Source organism: Andrographis paniculata, unplaced genomic scaffold (assembly GCF_009805555.1).
Source record: "Andrographis paniculata isolate CXL003 unplaced genomic scaffold, ASM980555v1 Contig95END, whole genome shotgun sequence".
NCBI lineage: Eukaryota > Viridiplantae > Streptophyta > Magnoliopsida > Lamiales > Acanthaceae > Andrographis > Andrographis paniculata.
In genome coordinates this window covers 332,055-354,535 of record NW_026137634.1, presented here as the reverse complement: position 1 = coordinate 354,535, position 22,481 = coordinate 332,055, and the positions used below count along the sequence as shown (strand labels likewise).

The 22,481-nt window shown below is 32.0% G+C and overlaps 2 protein-coding genes and 1 long non-coding RNA gene across 9 annotated transcripts; 2 read left to right on the top strand and 1 right to left on the bottom strand.

The window, feature by feature from the left end:
- Window positions 1-3,978: 3,978 nt before the first annotated feature.
- On the bottom strand, window positions 3,979-9,582 carry LOC127243188 (uncharacterized). Of its 6 annotated transcripts, XR_007836956.1 has the most exons (9): window positions 9,393-9,582; window positions 9,096-9,181; window positions 8,887-8,972; window positions 8,325-8,752; window positions 7,965-8,177; window positions 7,600-7,879; window positions 7,397-7,508; window positions 7,259-7,305; window positions 3,979-6,283 (listed from the first exon to the last, which is right to left on the bottom strand). It is a non-coding gene; the product is annotated as an uncharacterized LOC127243188 (long non-coding RNA). The 6 variants fall into 6 exon arrangements; XR_007836953.1 differs by having other exon boundaries at window positions 9,096-9,582; XR_007836955.1 differs by having other exon boundaries at window positions 7,397-7,502; window positions 9,096-9,582.
- A 1,876-nt stretch (window positions 9,583-11,458) lies between these two features.
- Window positions 11,459-17,845, top strand: LOC127243146 (ubiquitin carboxyl-terminal hydrolase 18-like). Of its 2 annotated transcripts, XM_051263024.1 has the most exons (12): window positions 11,459-11,680; window positions 11,767-11,877; window positions 12,774-12,939; window positions 13,017-13,108; window positions 13,194-13,279; window positions 13,395-13,557; window positions 13,695-13,818; window positions 14,072-14,229; window positions 14,859-14,943; window positions 15,657-15,866; window positions 16,212-16,273; window positions 16,617-17,845. In XM_051263024.1, the coding sequence occupies exons 2-12, from the start codon at window positions 11,774-11,776 to the stop codon at window positions 17,398-17,400; spliced, it is 2,034 nt and encodes a 677-aa protein (XP_051118981.1). In that variant the 5' UTR covers window positions 11,459-11,680; window positions 11,767-11,773; the 3' UTR covers window positions 17,401-17,845. The 2 variants fall into 2 exon arrangements, with proteins under 2 accessions (XP_051118981.1, XP_051118980.1); XM_051263023.1 differs by having other exon boundaries at window positions 11,459-11,877.
- A 1,174-nt stretch (window positions 17,846-19,019) lies between these two features.
- On the top strand, window positions 19,020-22,427 carry LOC127243147 (UDP-galactose/UDP-glucose transporter 7). Its single transcript, XM_051263025.1, has 8 exons — window positions 19,020-19,180; window positions 19,280-19,454; window positions 19,848-19,953; window positions 20,069-20,314; window positions 21,337-21,447; window positions 21,527-21,685; window positions 21,833-21,976; window positions 22,085-22,427. Exons 2-8 carry the CDS (start codon window positions 19,420-19,422, stop codon window positions 22,262-22,264), a joined length of 981 nt encoding a protein of 326 aa, XP_051118982.1. The 5' UTR covers window positions 19,020-19,180; window positions 19,280-19,419; the 3' UTR covers window positions 22,265-22,427.
- Window positions 22,428-22,481: the final 54 nt, after the last annotated feature.

Sequence of the window (22,481 nt, the reverse complement as noted above, 5' to 3'; positions counted from 1 at the left end):
TAAATTAAACTAAGGGGTGCATCATGATTGAATTTTATTTTGTTTAATTTAATGAAAATAATTATTGGGTGAAAATAATATATATATATATAATGGTGATTTGAGGTAATGAGCATATGGACAGCATGCAATAAATAATAAATTAAAAATGAGAGATGGATTAGTTGTTGAATTAATGGAATCTGATTAGCCAAAAACTGGAGCGCTAAATAAACAATTAAGAGGAATATGGGGCTGTTGTGTAATAAGAGGAAAGTTCCAATTATGTATGTATGTATGCGCTTAATATTTAATGAAATTATTAACAGTTGTTAAGGACATACATGATCCATTAATATTTATGTACTTATAATGCAATAAATAAATTATTAAAGTTGAATTTGATAATTTAATTAATACACATTGCACAACTAAGCTATGTGTATTCATTCATGACTTTCTTCAACAATTATATATATATATATATTAAAATTTGATCCATGTGACAATCATAAACCCCTCTTGAGATTGCCAACATATACACATTTGAATATAATTCTAGGTTTGTTTATTTTTATTTATTATATTTGTATGGGAAATATGATATCATACCTCTAAGTTCTTATTCGAGGTGTCATATTTAATACTCTTCTTGTCCCGACGATTTTTTTAAATACGAGTAAAAGATTTTTTTGTCTTTGTAAATGTTTAATTTAAATAAAAATATAATGATATTTATGTTATAATAATAAAAAGTAAAATAATTTTAGGTAATATGTTTATTTATGAAAATAGGACTATCGTTTTAAAATAAACAAAAATGATAAAACAAAACTATTTAATTAAGACGATAGGGTATTATTTTATATTAAACGTTTAAAATAAAGTATTGATTTAAAATTTAATTGAATGTGATGTTTTATAGTAAAAAAATTGCATTCTATGAAAAATAATTTATGTTTATTAAAAACTGTGAATATAGTGAATAATAGTATAAGAAAATTACACTTTAGATTGACTGTTTTTTTTTTTTTTTTTATACTATAATTCAATTTATTTCCAATTTTCATAATTGAAAATAGAATGAAATTAAGTATTGAATATGAGTTATTTAGGTTGATTGAAGGATCTAATTATGTCCGCACGCCACTTTTAAGTAATTTTATCACTCGACTTTATTAAATAGTAATAATTAATTATAAGAAATGATCTGTTGATGATGAGTGATCAGCAATTTATGAATTAATAATTATTTAAAGCCAAAAAAATAAATAAATTTAATAATTGGCCAAAAAGGTGTCTTTTTCTGAAAGTGTGAAACATGTATGGCAATGATGACTGACCCACCACTTCTTTTATTTTAATAATAACTGTAACAACAAAATTCATTTTTTTCCAATTGGTTTCGATTTAGGATTTTCAAGATAATAATAGTTTTAATAATAATAACAATAATAATAATAATAATAATAATAATAATAATAGTACATTACTGTAAAGAATAATTTCCATTTTAAAAAATATTAACATAATAAGTATTAAACAAACACTTGCACATATTATTTGCGACTATTCGTTTCACAATCATTTAGCATACATTTAATATTTTCAATAATTGACTTTTATTTAATTTTCTATTTACTTTGATATATTTAAAAAATAATCATTTTCATTTTCTCCTTAAATAATCTTTTTTAAAAAATATAAACTATTGATAATTAATCAATTAATTAATCAACCCACTCTAATCTCCAATTCATTATTAAAAACATATAATATATATGTGGACTATAATTTTAAAAAGGAAATTATTAAATTTTTTATTCTTAACAATATAATAGATGATAGTTAAGAATTGAAATCGTGATTCGGGAGTAAGCTGTCGCAATAAATAGTCAAACGAATAAGTAGTATTTTTTAGTAGACACTGATAAATTAATTTATTATTCGATTATATTTCAACTTGAGGATATCAACCAATCATATTTCAAATATATATATATATATATATTGTTAAGCATTTCTGTTATTATTATTAATAATAATCAATAATGATTCATATGCCATTTTATATAATAATAATTATTATAATTATTAATATTTTTAATAAAAATATGGACACATATTAGTTAACAAATAGTTATCGATCTGAAAAATGAGAAAACATATATTTGAGTTGGACAAAATGGGAAGGTTTTTAATGTGTTTTAATTATTAATATTTTTAATAATAATATATTTAACAGTAAAAATTTAGGCTAAAAAATATATCAACATATTATATAATTTCCTTATACATTTCTGTTTTTAATATTTTTGGGTGGTAAATGATTTAAGGATTTATTTATATAATGTGTTTAAGGATTTATTTATTTGTGCTGGTAAATTATTTACTAAAAAAATTACATCATATACATATAAATTATAAAATTTTGCTTTTGTTTATAAATAAATGAAAAGAAGAAAGAAATAAAATAAAATATTTAGATCATATCTATATATTTTCCCTTTTCGTAAATTTGTGCTTAAGTGGAATAAAAAGATGTGCAAATCCGTACCTAAAAAATTAAAAATAAAAGATAAATTTCTGATTGGGCCGGTTGGGCCACGAAATCACAATATATTAATAATTATTGAATATCACTATTTTACTTAAAATATAATTATTTGATATAATAATTTTTTTTGAATAAAATATATTATAATTGTTTATTTTATACTAAAAAAATATAAAGATTATAGTATAATTTTGGTTATATTTAATCATTTTAAATAAAATGATAAATTGACCAAGTTATATTTTGTTTATTTATTTATTTTCTGACGTGGGAACTCGCAGTCGCTACATGCAAATCAGGTCGAACGGAAAAGTCACACTAGCGAACTATGCGTGACAGGTGACCTGAGACGTCAGGGGTTTGAACCAATGACCGCACGGTATTTTGTTTATTTGATAGTATATGTGGACATTTTTTAATAGAAAGAAAATCCTTAGTTAATTATAGCATTAGTTTATTAAAATCCTATAAAATATGTTGTCTATATTAAAATACAAAACAAAACAAAAATCATGGCTCTACTGTACAACAAATAATAATATCATATCATATCATATAGGTAACTATATATTTCGTAACAATTGAAATCAATGTCATTAGGCTAGCTTATTATTTTATTTTTAAAGAAGACAAATATAATAAAGGGTTTTGCATACTCTAGTGGACAGCACCACTCCGGAATTTAATCCATTTTATCTCTATAATTGCAAAATTTATGGAGAATTTAGTAACATTCATGTCAAATCATATTTGATTTCTCCAACATCACTTATTAAGTTAGTTTTAATAATAATAATAATAATAGTAATAATAAAGCAATGATTTCAAAAATTTTGCAGTTTTATGGTGATTTTTCTTTCTTTGTAATTGAGACGAAAAACTCTCAATAAATGAAAAAATATGTTTAAACCATTGCAAACATTGTATATATATAATACATAAAATTTATTTTGTAATCCAATGAAAGCATATTCAAGGTGATATTTAAATAAATGCCTTTTAAAACTCTCTTTTCTTGTAGGATTTTAATATTAAGAAGTTTAGTTTGAAAAATATATATTTTTATATAATATATGAAAATTTGTGTGAAAATCAAAATTTTGCAAAATCCCGAGTCTTTATACGATTGCGCCATTTTATCGAGCGATTAACGCCGACTAAAGGACAACAACCGGCTCATAGTCAATACAAACATATTTTGACACATACATACAAATATAATGAGATCAACTAATTATGCATGCACACACAATATAAAAACTAATCATAAGCATCCATAGATTTTGTAAGTATACAGACCATGCATTCATAATAAATTATAACTTAAAACTAATCACAACTAATCATTTGTATACATGTAAAAACACATAATTACAAAAAAAGTAGAATACAATCACTTTTGGCAACTAATAGATAAAAATCAAACAAAGGAAAATAAACTAATTAAGAAAATTACAATAGATAAATCCAAACTTCAACCAAGCAAGTCAAAACCAACTAAACAAACACACAAGCATACACAACATTTAATTTGTATGCATGCATGCAAAACAATCACTTGTAAAACATTGCAATAGATAATTCAAACTTTAATCAAAGTCAACTAATCACACACAACATAAAAACCAATCACTTTTCAAGCATGCACAAAAAACATAAAAACCAACTCAATTATATGCAATCACACAGGGAAAGTAAACTAATAATTTATACACACAACATAAAAACTAATCATATACAATACATGCACACAAGTATACAAACCAAACACACAACATAAAAACTACTCATCTATCAAACCATGCACACAAAACAATCACTTGTCAAAACATTGCAATAGATAAATTCAAAAGAGGCAAAGTCAACTAATCACAAGCTCATACAACATAAAAACTAATCATTTACATGCACTAGTTAGTACACAAATACTTGCACACACAACAAAAAAACTAACCATTTATACAAATGGCATAATCTTCTGTATCCTTCTAGACACACCCAACATCTATGTCCCATGCCCTATTTTCTAAACCTTAAATATTATCAGGCTATGTTCTATGCTCAAGCTATGTCCTATGCCGCATACCTTAAAGAACTAAATACTAGATACGATACACCATATCCCAAAGTATGGACAACTAAGTACACTTCTAATGCCCATACCCAATGCCCTAAAACATTCAATACTAGACGCTATACACTATCTTAAATACAAATACTAACAACATTTTTAATGTCTATGCCCTATGCCACGTCCGAAGTCCTAGATCCTAGACACACATTACATCTATGTCCTATGCCCTATTCCTTAAACCATAAATATTAGACTATTTCTTAAATCCTTAAACTCGCTTTGCTTGAAATATGGATCGAGTTCATGTACATTAAGTCCCAAATCTTCCAATTGTGCCACCTACAAAAGAAGAAACAACGAAGAAGAAGATAGTTATTATGTAAAATAAAATAAAAATAAAAATAAAAACATCAATGCAAGTACGGAGATAGAAATAAAATAGATGCTATAAAAAAGAATGTATGTATGCATAAATGCGCAAGAATTTAAACAAAAAAAAAATATTAGTATATATATTGGAAAGAAGTCTTATAAAATCCCAATGAAATGCATCTTCATTGAGCCCCAATTTCCCCTCATTGGCACCACCTACAAATTATATGAATACCAAGTGAGTTATTATGCAAAGTAGAAACAACATTGATGCAAGAATGAAGGTAGAAATAAAATAAATGCTATAAAAAATACAAACCCTTTTTTTTTAATTATAATTTTATATATAATAAGGAAATTGCATGGCAGCAAACACGATTAGAACCAATTCCTAATCCTAATTAAGAAAATAAAACAAATTACAGAGGAGGCCATCCAAACCTCAGCCCATGCAATCAAGCCCAACATACAACAGCCCAATCCTCAGCCCAGATTAAAACAACCAGAAAGAATTCAAACTTGAAAATCAAAACCGATTCTCAGTGATCAATGATTCCACCCAACATAATGAATGAACCAACCACGACCGATTTGCAGTGATCATGCTCTGTCTGTAGACAGACCATTCAACCCCTTCAATAAGAATCCTTCAATTTAACAAGGTTGTTGAAGCAAATGCAGTGTGTGACCAAAAAGATAAGATGTAGGATATATACATAGAAGAAACAAGAAGCAATAGTATGTAAAGCACATTGGCTTAGGTTGATTTCCAATTTCCAAATCCATACCTTTATCATCTGATGGACCATATCAAACAAACATACATCCCCCAACATCAAATAAGGCAAGAAATCCAAGAATTACTTGTTTGATTATTCATAAACATCAAGTTTCATGGTGACAAGGGACAATCAACCGAGCATAACCACAACATAACACATACTCAAATTGCCTTATAAAAAACTACACACCCAAAAAGATTTATTGTTCTTCTATACATGAAAATATATAGATACTAGAAACCGTTAAAATGAGAGATAGAGTATAACACACAATGAGATTATTTTCCATAGAAACCCCTAAAAAAAAGTTCAAATCGAAGTCTAAATACCTGAAATATGCATATCCACTCAAAGGAGTAGGATTGGATTTTAGCTCCTACATAGTCTCCTTGACTCTTACCAATTTGCACTACAAGCTCTACATAGGTGGCGAATTACCAGAAATGCAGCATCATCCCCTTCCGCGACTGTATTGAAAAGAAAGAAGCCTCTGGTGGTTGATTGTCCAAAGCTAGGTGCCTCAAGAAAATGTTCATGAAACGCAAGAACACAAATCAGTTTAGGAAATGAAATTTCAACAATAAAAGTGACAAAAAATAAATAAAGCTATGCCAAAGACATCATGTTAAAAGAAAATGAGTAAATGGAAGGTGAAAGCAAACACTTCAGACTTGAGTAACATAACTTCTAACTTGACAGACATTCTAACAAAAGATGTGAACTTACTTGAACTTGGTAAAAATCAACTTAAGAGCTAGGTTGCAACTGTGAATGGACTTTGTACATAGATTTATGGACAGGAGATCAAACTTAGGCATGTTCGTGTGTTTCCAGGAAATCCCCAATTAAGTATCATTTGACTTTGCTATGTTATTACTAATTAAACAAAAACCATGATCCATATATCTAGGCAAAAATGATTATCAAATATCGAGAATGGTAAGAAACTGGAGTAGCAGCAGCAATGACTGCTCTTTCAATGCGTCTCAAAGTGGGAGTCGCCGCATTACTAGCTGCTAAAGTACTTGCACACCAAGAATTAGTTACAACCTTCAAATTCAAAACAGCAGTATAGCATAATGAAACAAAATATAATCTCAAAAAGAGCATAGTACAAATCTGACAAGACTAAGGTCAGGTATGAACATTATGCTTGTATTATCCAATAACTTGTATTTTCAGATTGGTTCACAATATATAAAACCGAGGTAGATAGCATAGAGGTTATTCAGCAAATATATATATATATAGAGGGTTTTTCAGGAGTAATACTAGCTAAAGTGTGCACATATTTAGGCCAAGTTTCATCTTGAAATCTAATAATAACATAAAGAAACTAGAGCTTACCCCAATAAATAAAATAATATTAGAAAGCTTATAGCTATGGGTGTGCATTTGCCATTTCACCATTTGAAAAGGAAAATTAGTTCATTCCCCGTCCAATTTTACAATTGATTGATAACTGAAAAAACAGCAGCACCAAGCTACACCAACCTGAAGTGACGTCAATATATGTGCAATTGCCTCATCTCTTGCTAAACCTAAAAGTACTCAGCATGTAAGAGCATGAAGAAAATCAAGAGCTGCAGGGGATGTCACCATTCGAGGTTGGACAAGCTGAAAAAGATATACCATGGTTTGCATAAACAACTTCTCTAGCTTGACGATCTCCATCACCTCTATTCACAGAAGTCAGTTCCCCAGTTGATTAATAAACTGAAAAAACAGCAGCACCAAGCTACATCTAAAAGTACTCAGCATGTAAGCGCATGAAGAAAATCAAGAGCTGCAGGAGATGTCACCATTCGAGGTTGGACAAGCTGAAAAAGATATACCTTGGTTTGCACAAACAACTTCTCTAGCTTGACGATCTCCATCACCTCTATCCACAGAAGTCAGTTCCCCAGTTCGGTCCCTTGATTCATTCTGATTTGGAATGCTGGCACCACGCTCTGGGACATATCTCTCTGAATTTCTGTCCCTAGAGTCTATAGCAGATTGATTTCCAGCATGGGTAGAAGAAGCTTGCTGACCTTGCATGAAACTTGGCCTATTGCTTGTTGATGGAGGATGGCAGATGAGGTTTATTAACAAATTAAAAACTGGTTCAACAATCTACAATTTTGACAATGAAAATTTTCAAAGTTAATTGAGGCACAAATACTTCAAAATAAACCATAAGGTTGCTGTGCAACATTACCTCAGGTTCAACATAACCAGCACCATTTGCAGCATCCAAAATGACAGCTATACCCAACCCGACATTGGGCAATGTAGCATGACCGCTCTAAAGACAAAAGTAGCAGCAAAAAATAAGCATTCTATCTGACCTATCTGGCTTGGTTTGGAGAGCCAACTCAACAATCTGATGGACAATATTCCGCGGAAGAGAACAAATACACTCCATCATCACCTGCAAAAGTATAGAGTGAATCAATAATCCTCAACAAATGATACAAAGCTGCAAGAAAATAAAGAGTAAACAACCAAATCTAGCAAAATGTGTATAAAGAATTTAGTGTGAGTGGAAACAACAAAAAATATGGGCAGGACAAACTACCTGAATTGACTCAATAGTAAATAAGAAGGAAGAAAGACCAACATATGTATGGGCATTTCTTGGAGACGGAAGGAGTCTCTGCATGCCACCAGGATCAACAAACAATTGAAGAAAACTTTCTATGAGCAGTCAATGCACATATTAGCTTCAAAGTATCATTCATAAGGAATTTAGTGTAGGGTGTTGTTTCTTTGAGCTTAAGACTTCGAAGCAATAATGCAAGGCATACATCTACTCCCTTCTCACGGAGTACAGGACCAAGAACTTCAACATACTCCCCAAGAAACACAAGACACTGGATACAGAATCTCTCTCTCAACTTCGAGAGGGAATGACCATCTGGAATAGAAAATTCAGCGAAATCAGTTATACTCTCTGGTTCCATAGGCTTTGAATTCTCCAAATCATCATTAGTATTACTTGAACTCCTACAAGTATCAACATATCAAATGAAGATATAGATATATAGTATAAATAAATCATGTCTCAAACACAAAACTATACAAACATATAGGAAAGTGTCATCAGTAAAAGACATCTCATGAAGCATAGGACCACCAACCTTGCAAGAGCAACTGCACTAGCAGCATCCATAACAGTAGATGCAGCAACCACAGCAGCTTCTTCATCATTCGTCTTCTTGTATTCCTGCAGTAAAGAAATGCACGAAGTTCATGAGAAACAACCATTCAACAAGAACCTAGAGAGGTGAGAGAAAGCAATCATCAGTATCATCTCTTTCAAGGATGAAAGAATCACCATTGTTCCTACCTAAACCTTTTCCAGCATCAAAAGCTTTTCTCGGTTCTTGACTTCTCATCAGACTCTTTTCTTTCCCATTTTGTCCCACTCCAGATCTAACATCACACAAGAAAATATATATATATATATATTAGGCTCCAAGTCCTCACCTAGGAAATAAGGAAATAAAATATTAAGCTCGACAAGGTTCAAGCAGTAAAGGATGGCGAGTGAAATAAGCAGTGCAGTCGGAACAAGAGAATGTAAAATCAGACCAAGAGAATCGAAAATGAACAGAAAACCCTTTGCATCAGGAATATACTTAACAGCGGGTGGGCAGAGCAGAACAAAAGCCGGGCAAAGCGGAACAGAGGTGTTTTTCTCTCTTCTTCTTCTCTCTCGGCTCTCTCTTCTCTCCACAGAAGAAAGGCCGTGCAAAGCGGAACAGAGGTTTATCCTCTCTTCTTCTTCTCTCTCGGCTCTCCATCTCTCTCGTCTCCCTTTCTCTGTCGTTCTTTCTTCCCGTTCAACAAGTTTTGTATATATATATATATGCAGTGATTAGCAGTACTTAAAGGAACTCATCAAATTTTAAATTTGGTATGCGACCGTTAAAGAATTTTAAAAATTATGGTTTGTAGTAATTTTAGAAGTAATTTTTCAAACTTTTATAATCTAGATTTTTTTTATATTTATATCTTTATATAATACTAGTACAATTATACAAGATGGAAAGTAATGAGTTTGTTTGTTTTTTATTTTAAACAAAAAATTATTAAACTTTAGATAAAAATATCAAGATATTTTTCCCTTATTCAATTATGTCATTTTTTAAATTAAAAAATCCTAAACAAACATACCTTCAATAAATTCATTTGAATTCATTTAAATTTTTTTGAATGAACAACAAAAAAATTTGACATATTTTAACGGAATATAGTGAGTATTTAGAGTATTCATTCAAAATATGTCATCTGCAAAAAAAAAAAAAAAAATCACACAAATAATTATATTATGAGTATAATATTAGTCCTAACATACAAATCACTATTAAAGTCGATATGTAAGATTGAATAAGAATTGTCAAAATTATATTTTGATTACAACTTCATAAACGAAACAAACTTTGATGTTTTGAATTTCAAGATATTGATAATAGAAATATTTTCAATTTTTTTTTGAAAAACTCCATGATAGTTTATGGGCATGTATTTGTTAACACAAGTAAACAATACAAAAATCATATGCAAAATTAATAATATATATATAGTCCACATAATTTACAAGTAACAAATAAAATTTTTGTAATTATATTTTGAAATAGTACTTTTGTAATATAGTTTTTCAAGATACTTATATATTTGTAAATTTTGTTATAAGACTATGAGTTTGTTTATCTAAGCCAAAACTTTAGGTTTTTATTATTTGATTTTGTTTTTTTTAAAAAAAAATATATATATTTTTCATATAATAAAATTTTATATAATACAAATAAATTATTTGTTTAGTTATAATTAACTTTAAAACTAATTTTATAAAAAATAAGAATTTTAAATATAAATAAAAATATTTATTTATTAAAGACATAAAGTTTTGAGTTGATGTAAAAATTAAAAATTTAATTAAATTAATTCATAATATCTATTAAAAAAAATAGTACCTTTTATGAGATGAATAAAATAAAAACGTAACGACGAAAAGAGTAATATTTTTTAAACTTTTACTTCAAATAGTTTAAAAACTATTCAATTTTAGCAATTTAAAGAGTTTTCAAATTTTTATATTTTTAGATTTTAAAAATTTTGAAAAGTCAAAGGTTTTGTCTTTCTTATCTTTTTTTTTTTTTTCGACGTTTCCAAAAATATTAATATATTATACATATTCAATATTTTTATATTATTCTCTATATTTCACATAAAAAAATTTATTTTTCAACATTTTCACTAAACAAACACATCCCAAGGATTTTAAAGTAATTTTGAATATAAAACAAAATTTGAATTTATTTACTTTATCAACTTTCACTCATTGGATACTATTTATATTTTTAAAAAATATTATATCAAATATATATTTTTTTTCAAACAAAATATCATATAATTTTCAAATATTCAAAAACATAAAAAAATCTGTATCCAAACAAACCTTGTAACTCTTCGGTTAAAATAAATAATTTTTAAAACTATTTTTACATGTAGATTTTGAAAAAATTGTTTCTTATGATATTTATTTAAGAAATTCTCAAATAATCGGTTTGATATATATATATATATATATTTTTTTTTCAAATATTCACACAACAACAATTTTTTAAATCCTAAAAATATTATACTATTATATTTATATATTTATATATTTTTTTATAAATTGAAATAGACGTAAAAAGTACAACGGCCGAAGAGTCCCGAACTCCTTTTACAATTTCCAGAAACCCCAAATCGATTCACTCTCTGTCTACGATTCATCATTCAATAACGGAGTTGTTGGATCGGAGCTCGATTTATAGGCTAGCTGGAGGAAACCGCAAATTGTAAATGCATGTGGCACTGGATCTGAATTGCTTCCTGCAGGTTGTGGTATTGGCATTGGCGGCGGCCGTCGGATTCCTCTATTTGGTACGGAACACTGCGTCTAGGTATTTTGTAGTCGACTCCAATTTCGGTTCCAGCGCGGCTGATTTTTCCTCGGATCGAAACACTAGGGGAAGTATGACGCCGGCGGTTGGAGGAGGAGACAAGGTTCCTGATAAATGTGCGGTATGCGGCGATTCGACGAAGAAACAATGCGCTCGTTGTAAGAAGGTTAAGTATTGGTATGCACGCGCGCCTAATTTTTCACTTTCTGCACGTGTTGTGTTATGAGTGCGTTTAGAGAATGGTAGTGGAAGAAAGTATGGAATTTTGTGCTTCCTGTTTGAATTGATTTACGTGTGTTGTTCTGTTTTTATGTATATTGGACAAGCAGGCGGTATTCTAAGGGTTATACATCTTGATAAGTTTCCAATCCTATTGTTAATTAAGCTGTTGGGCGTATCTTGAACAAGAACATGTGATTTAGAGACGAACGCTTTCAGATATCTTAAGATCTTCATGAAAATTTGGCAATTTCGATATCCTATCTCAAATATTATAATTCATTGTTTTTCATAATGGATGCCTCACCTACTGTAATTTTAGAAATCTGTTGTTGTCATTCACGTAGTTTACAAATTGCGTTTCCTGTTTGCCTGGCTGATGAGGGAGAAAATGGCAACCATTCAACTGTGATCAGTATTAAGGATATATGAAGCATATGCCCATGCTAACCATTGTCTTAAAAATCTTTTATGATATCATCGTCGTCATGAGGAATGTAATACTGATTGTTCACTTCACTTTAGGGTTGTAAAAGTTGGCTTGTATAACAGACTGATAACCTTGTTCTTGGTTAGAGACTTATCTCTGTGTTCTAATTAATTTTCTCTCTAATTGGGATTCCTGTTCTTTAGTCACCCTACTGTACAATGTTTACAAGAATCATTCATAGGGACATAAATGAGAACCATGAATGATTACTAGGGTAAATGTTATGCAGCAGTGTAAAGACAGGGTGATGCATATGTTGTCTAGCGACGGTATTCCTTCTCCTTGCTTTCATAAATTAAACTAGAGGATTCTCCAAAATTACTTTAGATCTTCCATAGTAATGGCTGTCTCTCTGACCTTGTAGTTCTGAAGCTTGTCAAATAACCCACTGGGAGGAGCATAAGCCAAAGTGCAAGGACTCGACATTTATTCAAACCTTCCAAAAAGTATTTAAAAATAAAGTGAAGGATGGGAAAGCTTCCCTAGTTACTGACAATGGAAACTCAAGACCTATTAAAAATCCAAACCAGGTATTATGGTGTCTATTATCCTCGGGTATCAAGGGCTAATAAGCTTTTAGTGTGACATATGTCTGTTATGTTTTCAGATCCTTTTTCCATATGAAGAATTCATAAATTTTTTTGAATGGGACAGACCAGATTATCCTCCTCCCTGCGGACTTTTAAATTGTGGAAATAGGTAAGGGAATCATTTGGTCTTTTCCCTGTATCTGATTATGTGAAATTTCAATCCATCCTTATGGATTCAAGTTGTTTCTGTGCAGCTGCTTCGCTAATGTGGTTCTTCAGTGTCTTGCATATACTAGACCGCTTGTTGCCTATTTGTTGGAGAAAGGCCACAAGACAGAATGTAATGTTACACAATCATGATTATCTCTTTCATTATCTACTCGAGCAAAAGGATTCACTGTTTGTCCTACTGTGGTTATTACTGTCCAATCTTTATGCTTGTATTTGTTTTACAGGTCAAATGGACCATTCGTGCTTTTTCTGTGAATTTCAAACACATGTGGAACGAGCTACTCGGAGTACTGCTCCATTTTCTCCGATCAACATTCTTTCACGTTTGCCTAATATTGGTGGTAATCTTGATTTTGGGCAGCAGGAGGATGCCCATGAGTTTATGAGGTCCTTATCTCACCCAGTTTTTGGTTACGTCTTGTCTTTCTTTATGGAGTTCTGAAGCAGAATTTATGATGCTTATTTTTGCTTTCTTTTAGTCCTCTTTTGCATTATGTTATAAAGTTAGAATCTCATTTGTTTAGGTTTGCCATTGACACAATGCAATCGGTGTGCCTTGATGAATTTGGTGGAGAAAAGGCTGTTCATCCTAGTTATCAACAGACAACCCTTATTCAACATATTTTTGGTGGCCGCCTTCGATCTCAGGTAGATTGCATGGTTGAAGCACACAATTTGATTTCTTATTTGCCAATGTTGTTCTCTTTTGAAACCTGCAATCCTTCATGATGAAAAGTGATTCAGCTAATTTTTTAGAGGTGAAGATTGGATAAGCCTGTGCTATAAATTGCAAAAATAGATTAACAAATGAGAGCAATGTTTGCTTTGAAAGAAATTTTTAGTTTCATATATTTATCAAATTGTGCCTCTGTCTTGTTTCATTGGCACTTTCTCCTTTCAGGTTGTGTGCACTGAATGCAATAATGTATCAAATCAATTTGAGAACATGATGGATCTAACAGTTGAAATCCATGGAGATGCTGAGACTCTGGAGGAGTGTTTGGATCAGTTCACTGCCAAAGAACAGCTTAATGGGGATAATAAGTATAAATGTGATGGGTAAGTGCTGTGTTTTTCGCAGGGTTGGGCTTACCTGCTATTTGCCTTTATTTCAAGTTACATGAATATTCTATGTCTAGGAACAGTGGAACTGTTTCCACTTGCTGCAGTCATGTTCCTTTAGTTCCAGTTACATGAATACCCTATATCTAGGAATATAATACTATATCTGTAATTTATAATATGTGAAGGGTGTGTTTGTTTGGGGGATTGGATTGGATTTACACTATTCATCCAATTTTTTTCCCCCAAAAACATCAAATCAAACACCTATTTTTAATTTTTTATATTATACTAAAAATCAATTTTACATTCAAAACATCACATCAACACCTATTTATATCACATCATACAACTATTCAAATTCAAAATTTTTATTATTCAAATCCCAACTCAAAATCTAAACCCCCAACCAAACACACCCGAAATGTACTTGTTACAGGCAGAGAGTTTATCTTCTAAGTTTTACAGGTTCCCTTTGAAATCATGTTCTCTTCTCTTGCAAACCTCTGCATTATCACATTTATAAAATATGTCTGAAACCCCAACAGGTTTAAAGCATAAAAAAATGCTCCTTGCTTTACATGAAAATGTCATATCTCTTGACCACTTATAATTTGCTTATGCAGTTGCAATGCTTATGTCACGGCATGGAAACGGCTCACTATTCAGCAGGCGCCAAATATCCTTACAATTGCCTTAAAAAGATTTCAGGTCCACTCTTTGTATTGTTGCATTCAATTATTTTATGTAGAATCCATGGCATATATGAACATGCAATGTGCATTGACTCGCAAAGTATGCAAGTAATATGAACTGAAGAGTGTGTGGTAGCTATAACATACTGTAGTGCTAGTTTCATAGCTAACAGCCTGATTAGTAGAGAAACTGAAGCTTTGGAAATAGATAAGGGGTTGTTGAATTTGGAAAACTTGTCTATTTAGGAGGAGCTATTGATTGCTGAAATATATGGCTAACCAAACAACAAAGGTTTCAGTGGGGAGTCCAATGAATGGTGAGTCTGAGCGTTCTTTTCTAACATCACAGATAACATGCAGTTGCACTGCAGCAGTGATCATGATTCTCTCCCATTTTAGGCTTTAAAAGAGGCGAGATTCTGGTTTAGAACACATGCATGATGTCTATATTTCCTTTCAAATACATAAATATGCTGTTACTCCATTGTTGTGATCGTTTAATTTTGGAGCACTGTTTATTTTGTTCCTTTAGTTTTAATAGCATATTTATAACAAATGAAATAAGCTTTGCTATTGGTTATATTTTCTATAATTTCCTTTCCTTGCCTTCTATTCTTTTTCATTTGTTAAAGTATTTTGACATAATTTAACTGTAACCTTTGTTTACGTTATTCCTTGTTTTATATTTATCTTAAGTTTATGATAAGATATCTTAATTTTCTTCAACAGAGTGGAAGGTTTGGAAAACTTAACAAGAGGGTTACTTTTCCCGAGAAGCTGAATCTCACATCTTACATGAGTGAATTAGAATTTGGAAATGATTATGTGTTGTATGCTGTGATTGTCCATTTGGACATGCTGAATGCCTCATTTTTCGGTCACTACATCTGCTATGTTAAGGGCTTCTGTGGAAACTGGTTCAGGATCGATGACTGTGAGGTATTAGTTGCTGTCCATCTATCGATGTGCACTCTGTATTTTCCCATTGAACACTCATTTATGTTACTCGGGTTCATATTGATAGAATTATGTTCATGTACTAATACCTTAAGACCACTATGATTTTGAATTAAATAACAACTCAAAAGATATTTTCTTTCAGTTTTTGCTTGAGTTTGTAATGTCTGTATTTTACTGATGGAAGGGAGTGGCAACTCTATGATACTAAGTTATGTTGTGCAACGTAATTATCAAGACATCAGGCAGAAGCCGTAGAATCATTTTGGTTCGTTCCATTTTCAACAGTATCATTGTCTATTGATTCATTAACTCAACCTTTTTCAGGTTACACGAGTCCATTTGAATGAGGTGGTTTCACAGGGAGCTTATATGCTCTTGTATAAAAGGTACTTTCTCGCAAATTAATTTAAAGAGATAATATAAACATAAGTTGGATATAGAATTAAGTTTGATGCGTCTTCAATATTTACTTTCATAACTATCCAGTTGTCTGAATACCATAGCTGCATTAGTTAATTACCATTTACTAAGTGCCTTCTTTGTTCGATGGGTTTTTGTTGGTTGCAATTGATTTTTTTGTCTCTATTATAGATTGTACAAGTGAAAAACAAGTTTCCATGTCTACATTTTGAGGGCCCTTGTAGAAAGTTTTAATACATACTGATCCATACTAGACATTATTCAGTTTGCTACTGGCCCTTAACAATTCTTATGGATTGCATCTAACAGGGTTCATGCTCGTCCTTCATGTTTGCTTCCTGCTGAAACTTTTAACAAACTAGAAAACGGGGATTCAAAAAAAGCAGTAGATATTTCAGTAAAACAAATTATTCATAGCTCGGCAGCTGGAGCATGCCTTGGTACTCCTGTTGATTCTGAAAACTGTTCTGGACCGTCAGTTAACATTGAGATATCTTCCATAGCCAATATAGAAGATCCAACAAGGGAGGTAAAGATAGGATCTGCTGAAACATGTTCATCCACTGTGAATGGTGGAATTCACAATTTTGAGGCTGCACCGAAAAAGGTCGGCTCTTTGAATGACGCAAGCGAACTGATCCCCGTCAGCACTTCCTTGATTGGTGACAGCTCTATGGAATTAGATGCCAGCAATGTGGCACCCTTTGTGTCTGATACCAAAAATCCAAGTGAGGGTAATAGATGCAAAGCTGATGGAGGATCACACAGAATATTGACAGATGAAATGACTTCTGCTGCGAACTGTAAGATCGGGGAAGGCATGGTATCCTATCTTTCTCCCATGACCACCTGCGAAATTCGAGATGTGAACTCTTCTAATGGCAGCTCTACACCTGGCAATACCGTGAATTCAAATGAAACTTCTGGTATAAAGCTGAAGCCGGTTTTCGTTCCTGGTTTTCTTGGCAAACACCCACAAAGGAGGCCTAAGCAGAAAAAGAAGGTAGTAGTAGAAGCCAAACTTTTACAGGCAGAACATATCAACATGGCCTCAAAACTTGAGGAGATTCGGTTCTTGATGCACAAGAATTGAAGGGTTCCGGCTGACTCTGGTACGACCAACAACCTCAGCAGTGGAGATTCAGAGCCTTCGACCTGTGTTTACTGTAAGTACCCGAACTCACATAACAATAGAGATGGTCTGGCAGCAAAACCATGTTGTTGATGACAGTTATCGTCGACAACACCGGATATGTCCATGATAGATGATCCTTGAGGTTATGATATTTTTCTTTTTCTCTCTTTTTTTGCACCTAACTTGTCAAATGAGAACATGGCAGTAGATTTTGACATAGGGAGTACTAGCATGCATGCATGCATCAAGAAATTTTCATTTTCTTTCTATCATAGTTTTTAGAAAGAGAGAGAGAGAGAGAGAGAGAGTTTTGTTTATGAATGAGCAGCCAGCAGCATTAGAGTAATGTGTGTTTTTTTCCTGGTGATGCACAGAGAAAGATGATTTATGAATTTTAAGCAATTGTTTCTTCTCTTCTTTTCAGTCACTTTACATAAAAATTTTATACATCTCAAATCATCAAATGGTCTCCTCTCAATTTGTGTTGCTTCCATTGATTTATGATATGCATTAATGTGTGTGTGTGTGTGTGTGTGTGAGTGAGAGAGAGAGAGAGAGAGAGAGAGAGAGAGAGAGAGAGAGAGAGAGAGATCTGTTATCAAAATTTGATGTGTACTTTTACACTGCATAACTACAACTGTGATGTTCACTCCATAAGGGGCAATAAATGGTACAGCTACTTTGGACCACTTATTATGAAGCCTTTTTTTTTGGTTTAGCAATAAGAGCTGCTACTGCTGCTGCTCGTTTAACTGTACAGTGCGTTTTGGATGTGATGATCGTTACATTACATGCAATGCTTTGTAATACTATTAAATTTAGATGATATGCACCAATTTTTATTTTTTTACCTGAACATTGTAAACAAAAATGTTGAAAAAAACAAGTTAACCAAGTGATTTCAACAAAATGTTGATTTCATTTTGGTATTATTATTAATAGCATATTAAATAATGTTTGGGGACGCTATGCCTACACACAACTGTATGAACCTAACGTAAATGCGTACGCTCATTCAGTTCTTTTTGTTTGTAGGTTTTCTAACCGACTTTACTTTTACTTTAAATTTTTTTATCAAAAAAAATAATCAAATCAAATGTATATATTTATTTTTATATTATATTAAAAATAATTTTACATTTGAAATATTGCAACAAAAGTGTATTTATCATACATCAAATTACTATTATAATTAAAAATTGTATTATTCAAAACTCAAATACACAAATTATCTTTACATATCGAAATAGGCTAGTGCAATCATGAAACTCAACAAAAAGGAATAATAATAATAATAATAATAATAATAATAATAATGTTTACTAAAAATTCCTCATATTCATGGCATGAAAATACTCACAAACAATCTATTGTTCACTTCACGACATAATTTTGTATTTTTGTTATTTGAAAAAATAAGGATATATTTACCTAACTCGATGCAAATACATAATTAACTAAAGTAGTCCTAGCAGGGTCTATTATATATAGTACTGTATTATTTTTTAATAAGTAGATAGATATTGCACATTATTTATGTATTTATTGTTATTATTATTGTAGTTACCAATGTCGTCACTTTCACGCTCTCCTTCTTACTATTGCATTCCATACTTGCGCTTTCTCAAATTTCTCCGTTCGAAACACACCTCAATTTCCATTTCTTCAATCTGGAGTCATGGAAAAGAGATAAAGCGTTTACTCTGTCGTGATTCTGGATGCCTTGATTTGTTTATAGGTGAGTACCGACTGTTGTTTTCTCGATTTATGCATTGCTTTGATTCTGCTTTGGTTGCAGATCTTGATTCAGTTTGTTCCTCTGTTTCGTTACTCATAGGTCGTTATTCTTCCCTGAAATCAATCGCTGATGGATACGATGAAGTAATTTAATTCAGTTCAATCCACTGTTTGGCGTTTCCAAGTGTTCCTCGGTATCATCGAACGAGTTCGACATTTTGGTTTCTGGAGATTTTGCAGATGGATTTCACTGCAAATCCGACTCCGTATTTGAGGTTAGTTTTTCGTTCTGAGTAGTTTTCCTTTTTAGAAAAACTGAAATCTTCTTAAATTTTAGACAGCAATCATTTAAAGGACCACTGTGTTTCTGACAGATCTGCTTTATTGCGTTATTCCTTCTCCACGGTAGATTTTATGATAGTATGTCTTTTTCATAGAAGGTTCTGATCAGGCATTTAATTTTTCCTGTTCATTCCCCATGGTACATTTCGGTTGTAATTAGACATTCTGAAAGAGTTTTTTCTTATCTGATATATGTTTCTTGTATGTAATGATGCATAATTAAGAACCTAGAAATAATTTATTATGAGAACATTCTATGTTTAAGTTGATTTGCTTCTAGTCCACTAGAATTAGTATTGATTATCTTGTGCAAATGGAAAATGCAGTTTAGTTTCAGCCATTTCGTATGGAGCTGCTTCAATGGCAATGGTTTTTATCAACAAAGCTGTGGTCATGCAGTATGCCTATTCCATGACTCTTTTAACTCTTCAGGTACATTGAAAGTGTATGAATTTCTTGTAAGAGTATCTACAATCTCTCCTTACTGCCGTATTCACTTTTTGATGATTCACTGGAATTTCTTCTTATTGTTTTGAGCTGTTAACAGCAATTGGCCACAGGTTTCCTTATCCACTTAGGTAGAATAACGGGATATACAAAAACCAGAGGATTTAATGTAGAGACAGCCAAGAAACTTTTTCTAGTTTCGTTATTCTACAATGCGAATGTGGCGTTTGCGCTAGCAAGCCTGAAAGGTGTTAATATCCCAATGTATATAGCCATCAAGAGGCTTACGCCACTTGCTGTACTTATAGCAGGATTCTTTTATGGGAAAGGAAGACCAACAACTCAGGTTAGTGTATCGAAAATTTCTGTTACAATATCTGTCTGATGATAAATGGTTGTAAATCCATGTTGTTGAGGAATTGAACTTGATAATCGAGACAAAATGTCTCATGGTGAATAAACAAGGAGTTATGAAGTAAGATATAAATTGAGGCTTTACTACAAGCCCTTAAATTTAAAGTTTTCAGAATTATATTTGATTGAGCTCACTAGTTAACATGCCTGCCAAATAACCATAAAAATCTTAAACATTGGAGGAGGTTTTTCTTTGAATCTTGACTATCGCTCATCTATTGAAAAGGGTGTTGTGTGATAAGATTTTGGGATGTGATTATGTGAATCCCTCCTGCACATTATGGAGGTATCTTAACGAATTAAACTAGACAAAGTGCTTCACATAACTCTTAAGATATGAAGTGGAACTTGACTACAAGCCTTCTAGATTCTAGGTCATTGGAACTATATTGTGTTTGGTGGTTGAACTATTTTGTAGGATTTTATTGTGTCAAATTGAATTAGATTGCTGACTTATGTCTATGATTGCAGTGCTTAATCTGGTAGCCATAATTATCTAGAAAAAAATATGATTCTTGAATGGGTAAATCTGGCCGTGAAGATTAGTTGTGAACATTGCTGGAATTTGTCTTGTTACACACTTGATGTATATGCAACAATACATTCTTCCCAAAACCAAAAGGGACAGTGTGAAAAGAGAGGGTGAGAAAGAAGGAAAGTTGTTAGAGACATTTCTTTCGAAATAAGATAAGTATATACTTAGGGACCTTTATATTGACCTGTTTAATGTTTAGTTAATAATTCCTAGAGAGTTATTGTACTTGAACTTCTATCCACACAAATTGAAGCTCAAAAACAACAAATGCTTTCTTTCGAAGTCCGAACGATCCTGGTTGCTCTTGACTTGTGTGTTTCACTACCTCTAGTGAAACACAGTGTGTTTTGAAGAAAGTTGCAGTCAGTAGATTCTAATGTTTTTTCTTGACCAGCCCTTTTTCCTATATTTTCCTCCAGGTTACACTTTCTGTAATTTTAACAGCTGCTGGAGTTATTATAGCAGCACTTGGAGATTTTTCATTTGATCTTTTCGGATATGCCATGGCGTTTACTTCTGTCTTTTTCCAGGTATTTTTGTACACTATGATACTAATGTTTGAAACTTTTTTGGTTATATAGAGACTTGGTTTCCTAATTTCTCTTGCAGACCATGTACCTGGTGTTGGTAGAAAAATCAGGGGCCGAGGATGGTCTGAGCTCAGTCGAAATCATGTTCTACAACAGCGTTTTGTCACTCCCTTTTCTTGCATTCATCATCATAGCTACCGGAGAATTTCCAAATTCATTGTCGGTAATATTCGAAAAGGTCAGAACCTCTCAAACTCAAGTGTAAATATTCATGGGATTGACTACTACTACCCATATTGTGTTGTGTTAATTGCCTTTGTTGGCTATGAAAAAAATGACTACTATTATGGTTTTTAACATGGGATTGGAATGAATTTGTTGACAGAGTGCGTCGCTATCATTTTTGGTGATTCTGATTCTATCTCTAGTGATGGGTATAATTCTAAACTACACAATGTTCTGGTGCACCATCGTCAATTCGGCTTTAACTACAACAATAGTGGGTGTCCTCAAGGGAGTAGGATCCACGGTATGTATGTATACGCCAAAAATCTTACATTTTTCCATTGCAAATTTTATCGAAGGAGAGATATCAATCAATGATTTAACTTATTAACCTATCCATCTACTTGGGCAGACTCTGGGATTTTTCTTATTGGGAGGGGTGCAAGTGCATGCATTGAATGTGACAGGACTAGTGATCAACACCGCTGGCGGCGTCTGGTACTCAATTGCCAAATATCACCAGAAGAAGAAGAAACAAAAATTGCCAAAAGTAGCAGTAATGCCAGATGTCGAAGAAGGCCATCGGAAGTGAACAACCGCCACACAGATTAAATTTTGCATCGGACGGGCAGGGAAGGGATTGTGTGTATTGATAAGACTGAGATATAGCATATGATTTATTGTCCTCCTTTCTTCGTTATTTATATATCAAATGTACAGCAGCCGAAAAAAAAGGTACGGTGTTTGCTGCTATATTTTATTTATAGGTGCAAAATGCACTACACTACACATATCTTCACAAAAGAGAG

What these genes read in the sequence shown, in the direction of transcription:
- LOC127243146 (XM_051263023.1), top strand. Translation starts at nt 11,600, where the DNA reads ATGCATGTGGCACTGGATCTGAATTGCTTCCTGCAGGTTGTGGTATTG. An exon ending in GAAAGGCCACAAGACAGAAT is followed by an intron (nt 13,280 to 13,394) that starts GTAATGTTACAC and finishes TTTGTTTTACAG; the next exon opens with GTCAAATGGACCATTCGTGC. An exon ending in GTGGCCGCCTTCGATCTCAG is followed by an intron (nt 13,819 to 14,071) that starts GTAGATTGCATG and finishes TTCTCCTTTCAG; the next exon opens with GTTGTGTGCACTGAATGCAA.
- LOC127243147 (XM_051263025.1), top strand. Translation starts at nt 19,420, where the DNA reads ATGGATTTCACTGCAAATCCGACTCCGTATTTGAG. An exon ending in AATCCGACTCCGTATTTGAG is followed by an intron (nt 19,455 to 19,847) that starts GTTAGTTTTTCG and finishes TGGAAAATGCAG; the next exon opens with TTTAGTTTCAGCCATTTCGT. An exon ending in TCAAGGGAGTAGGATCCACG is followed by an intron (nt 21,977 to 22,084) that starts GTATGTATGTAT and finishes CTACTTGGGCAG; the next exon opens with ACTCTGGGATTTTTCTTATT.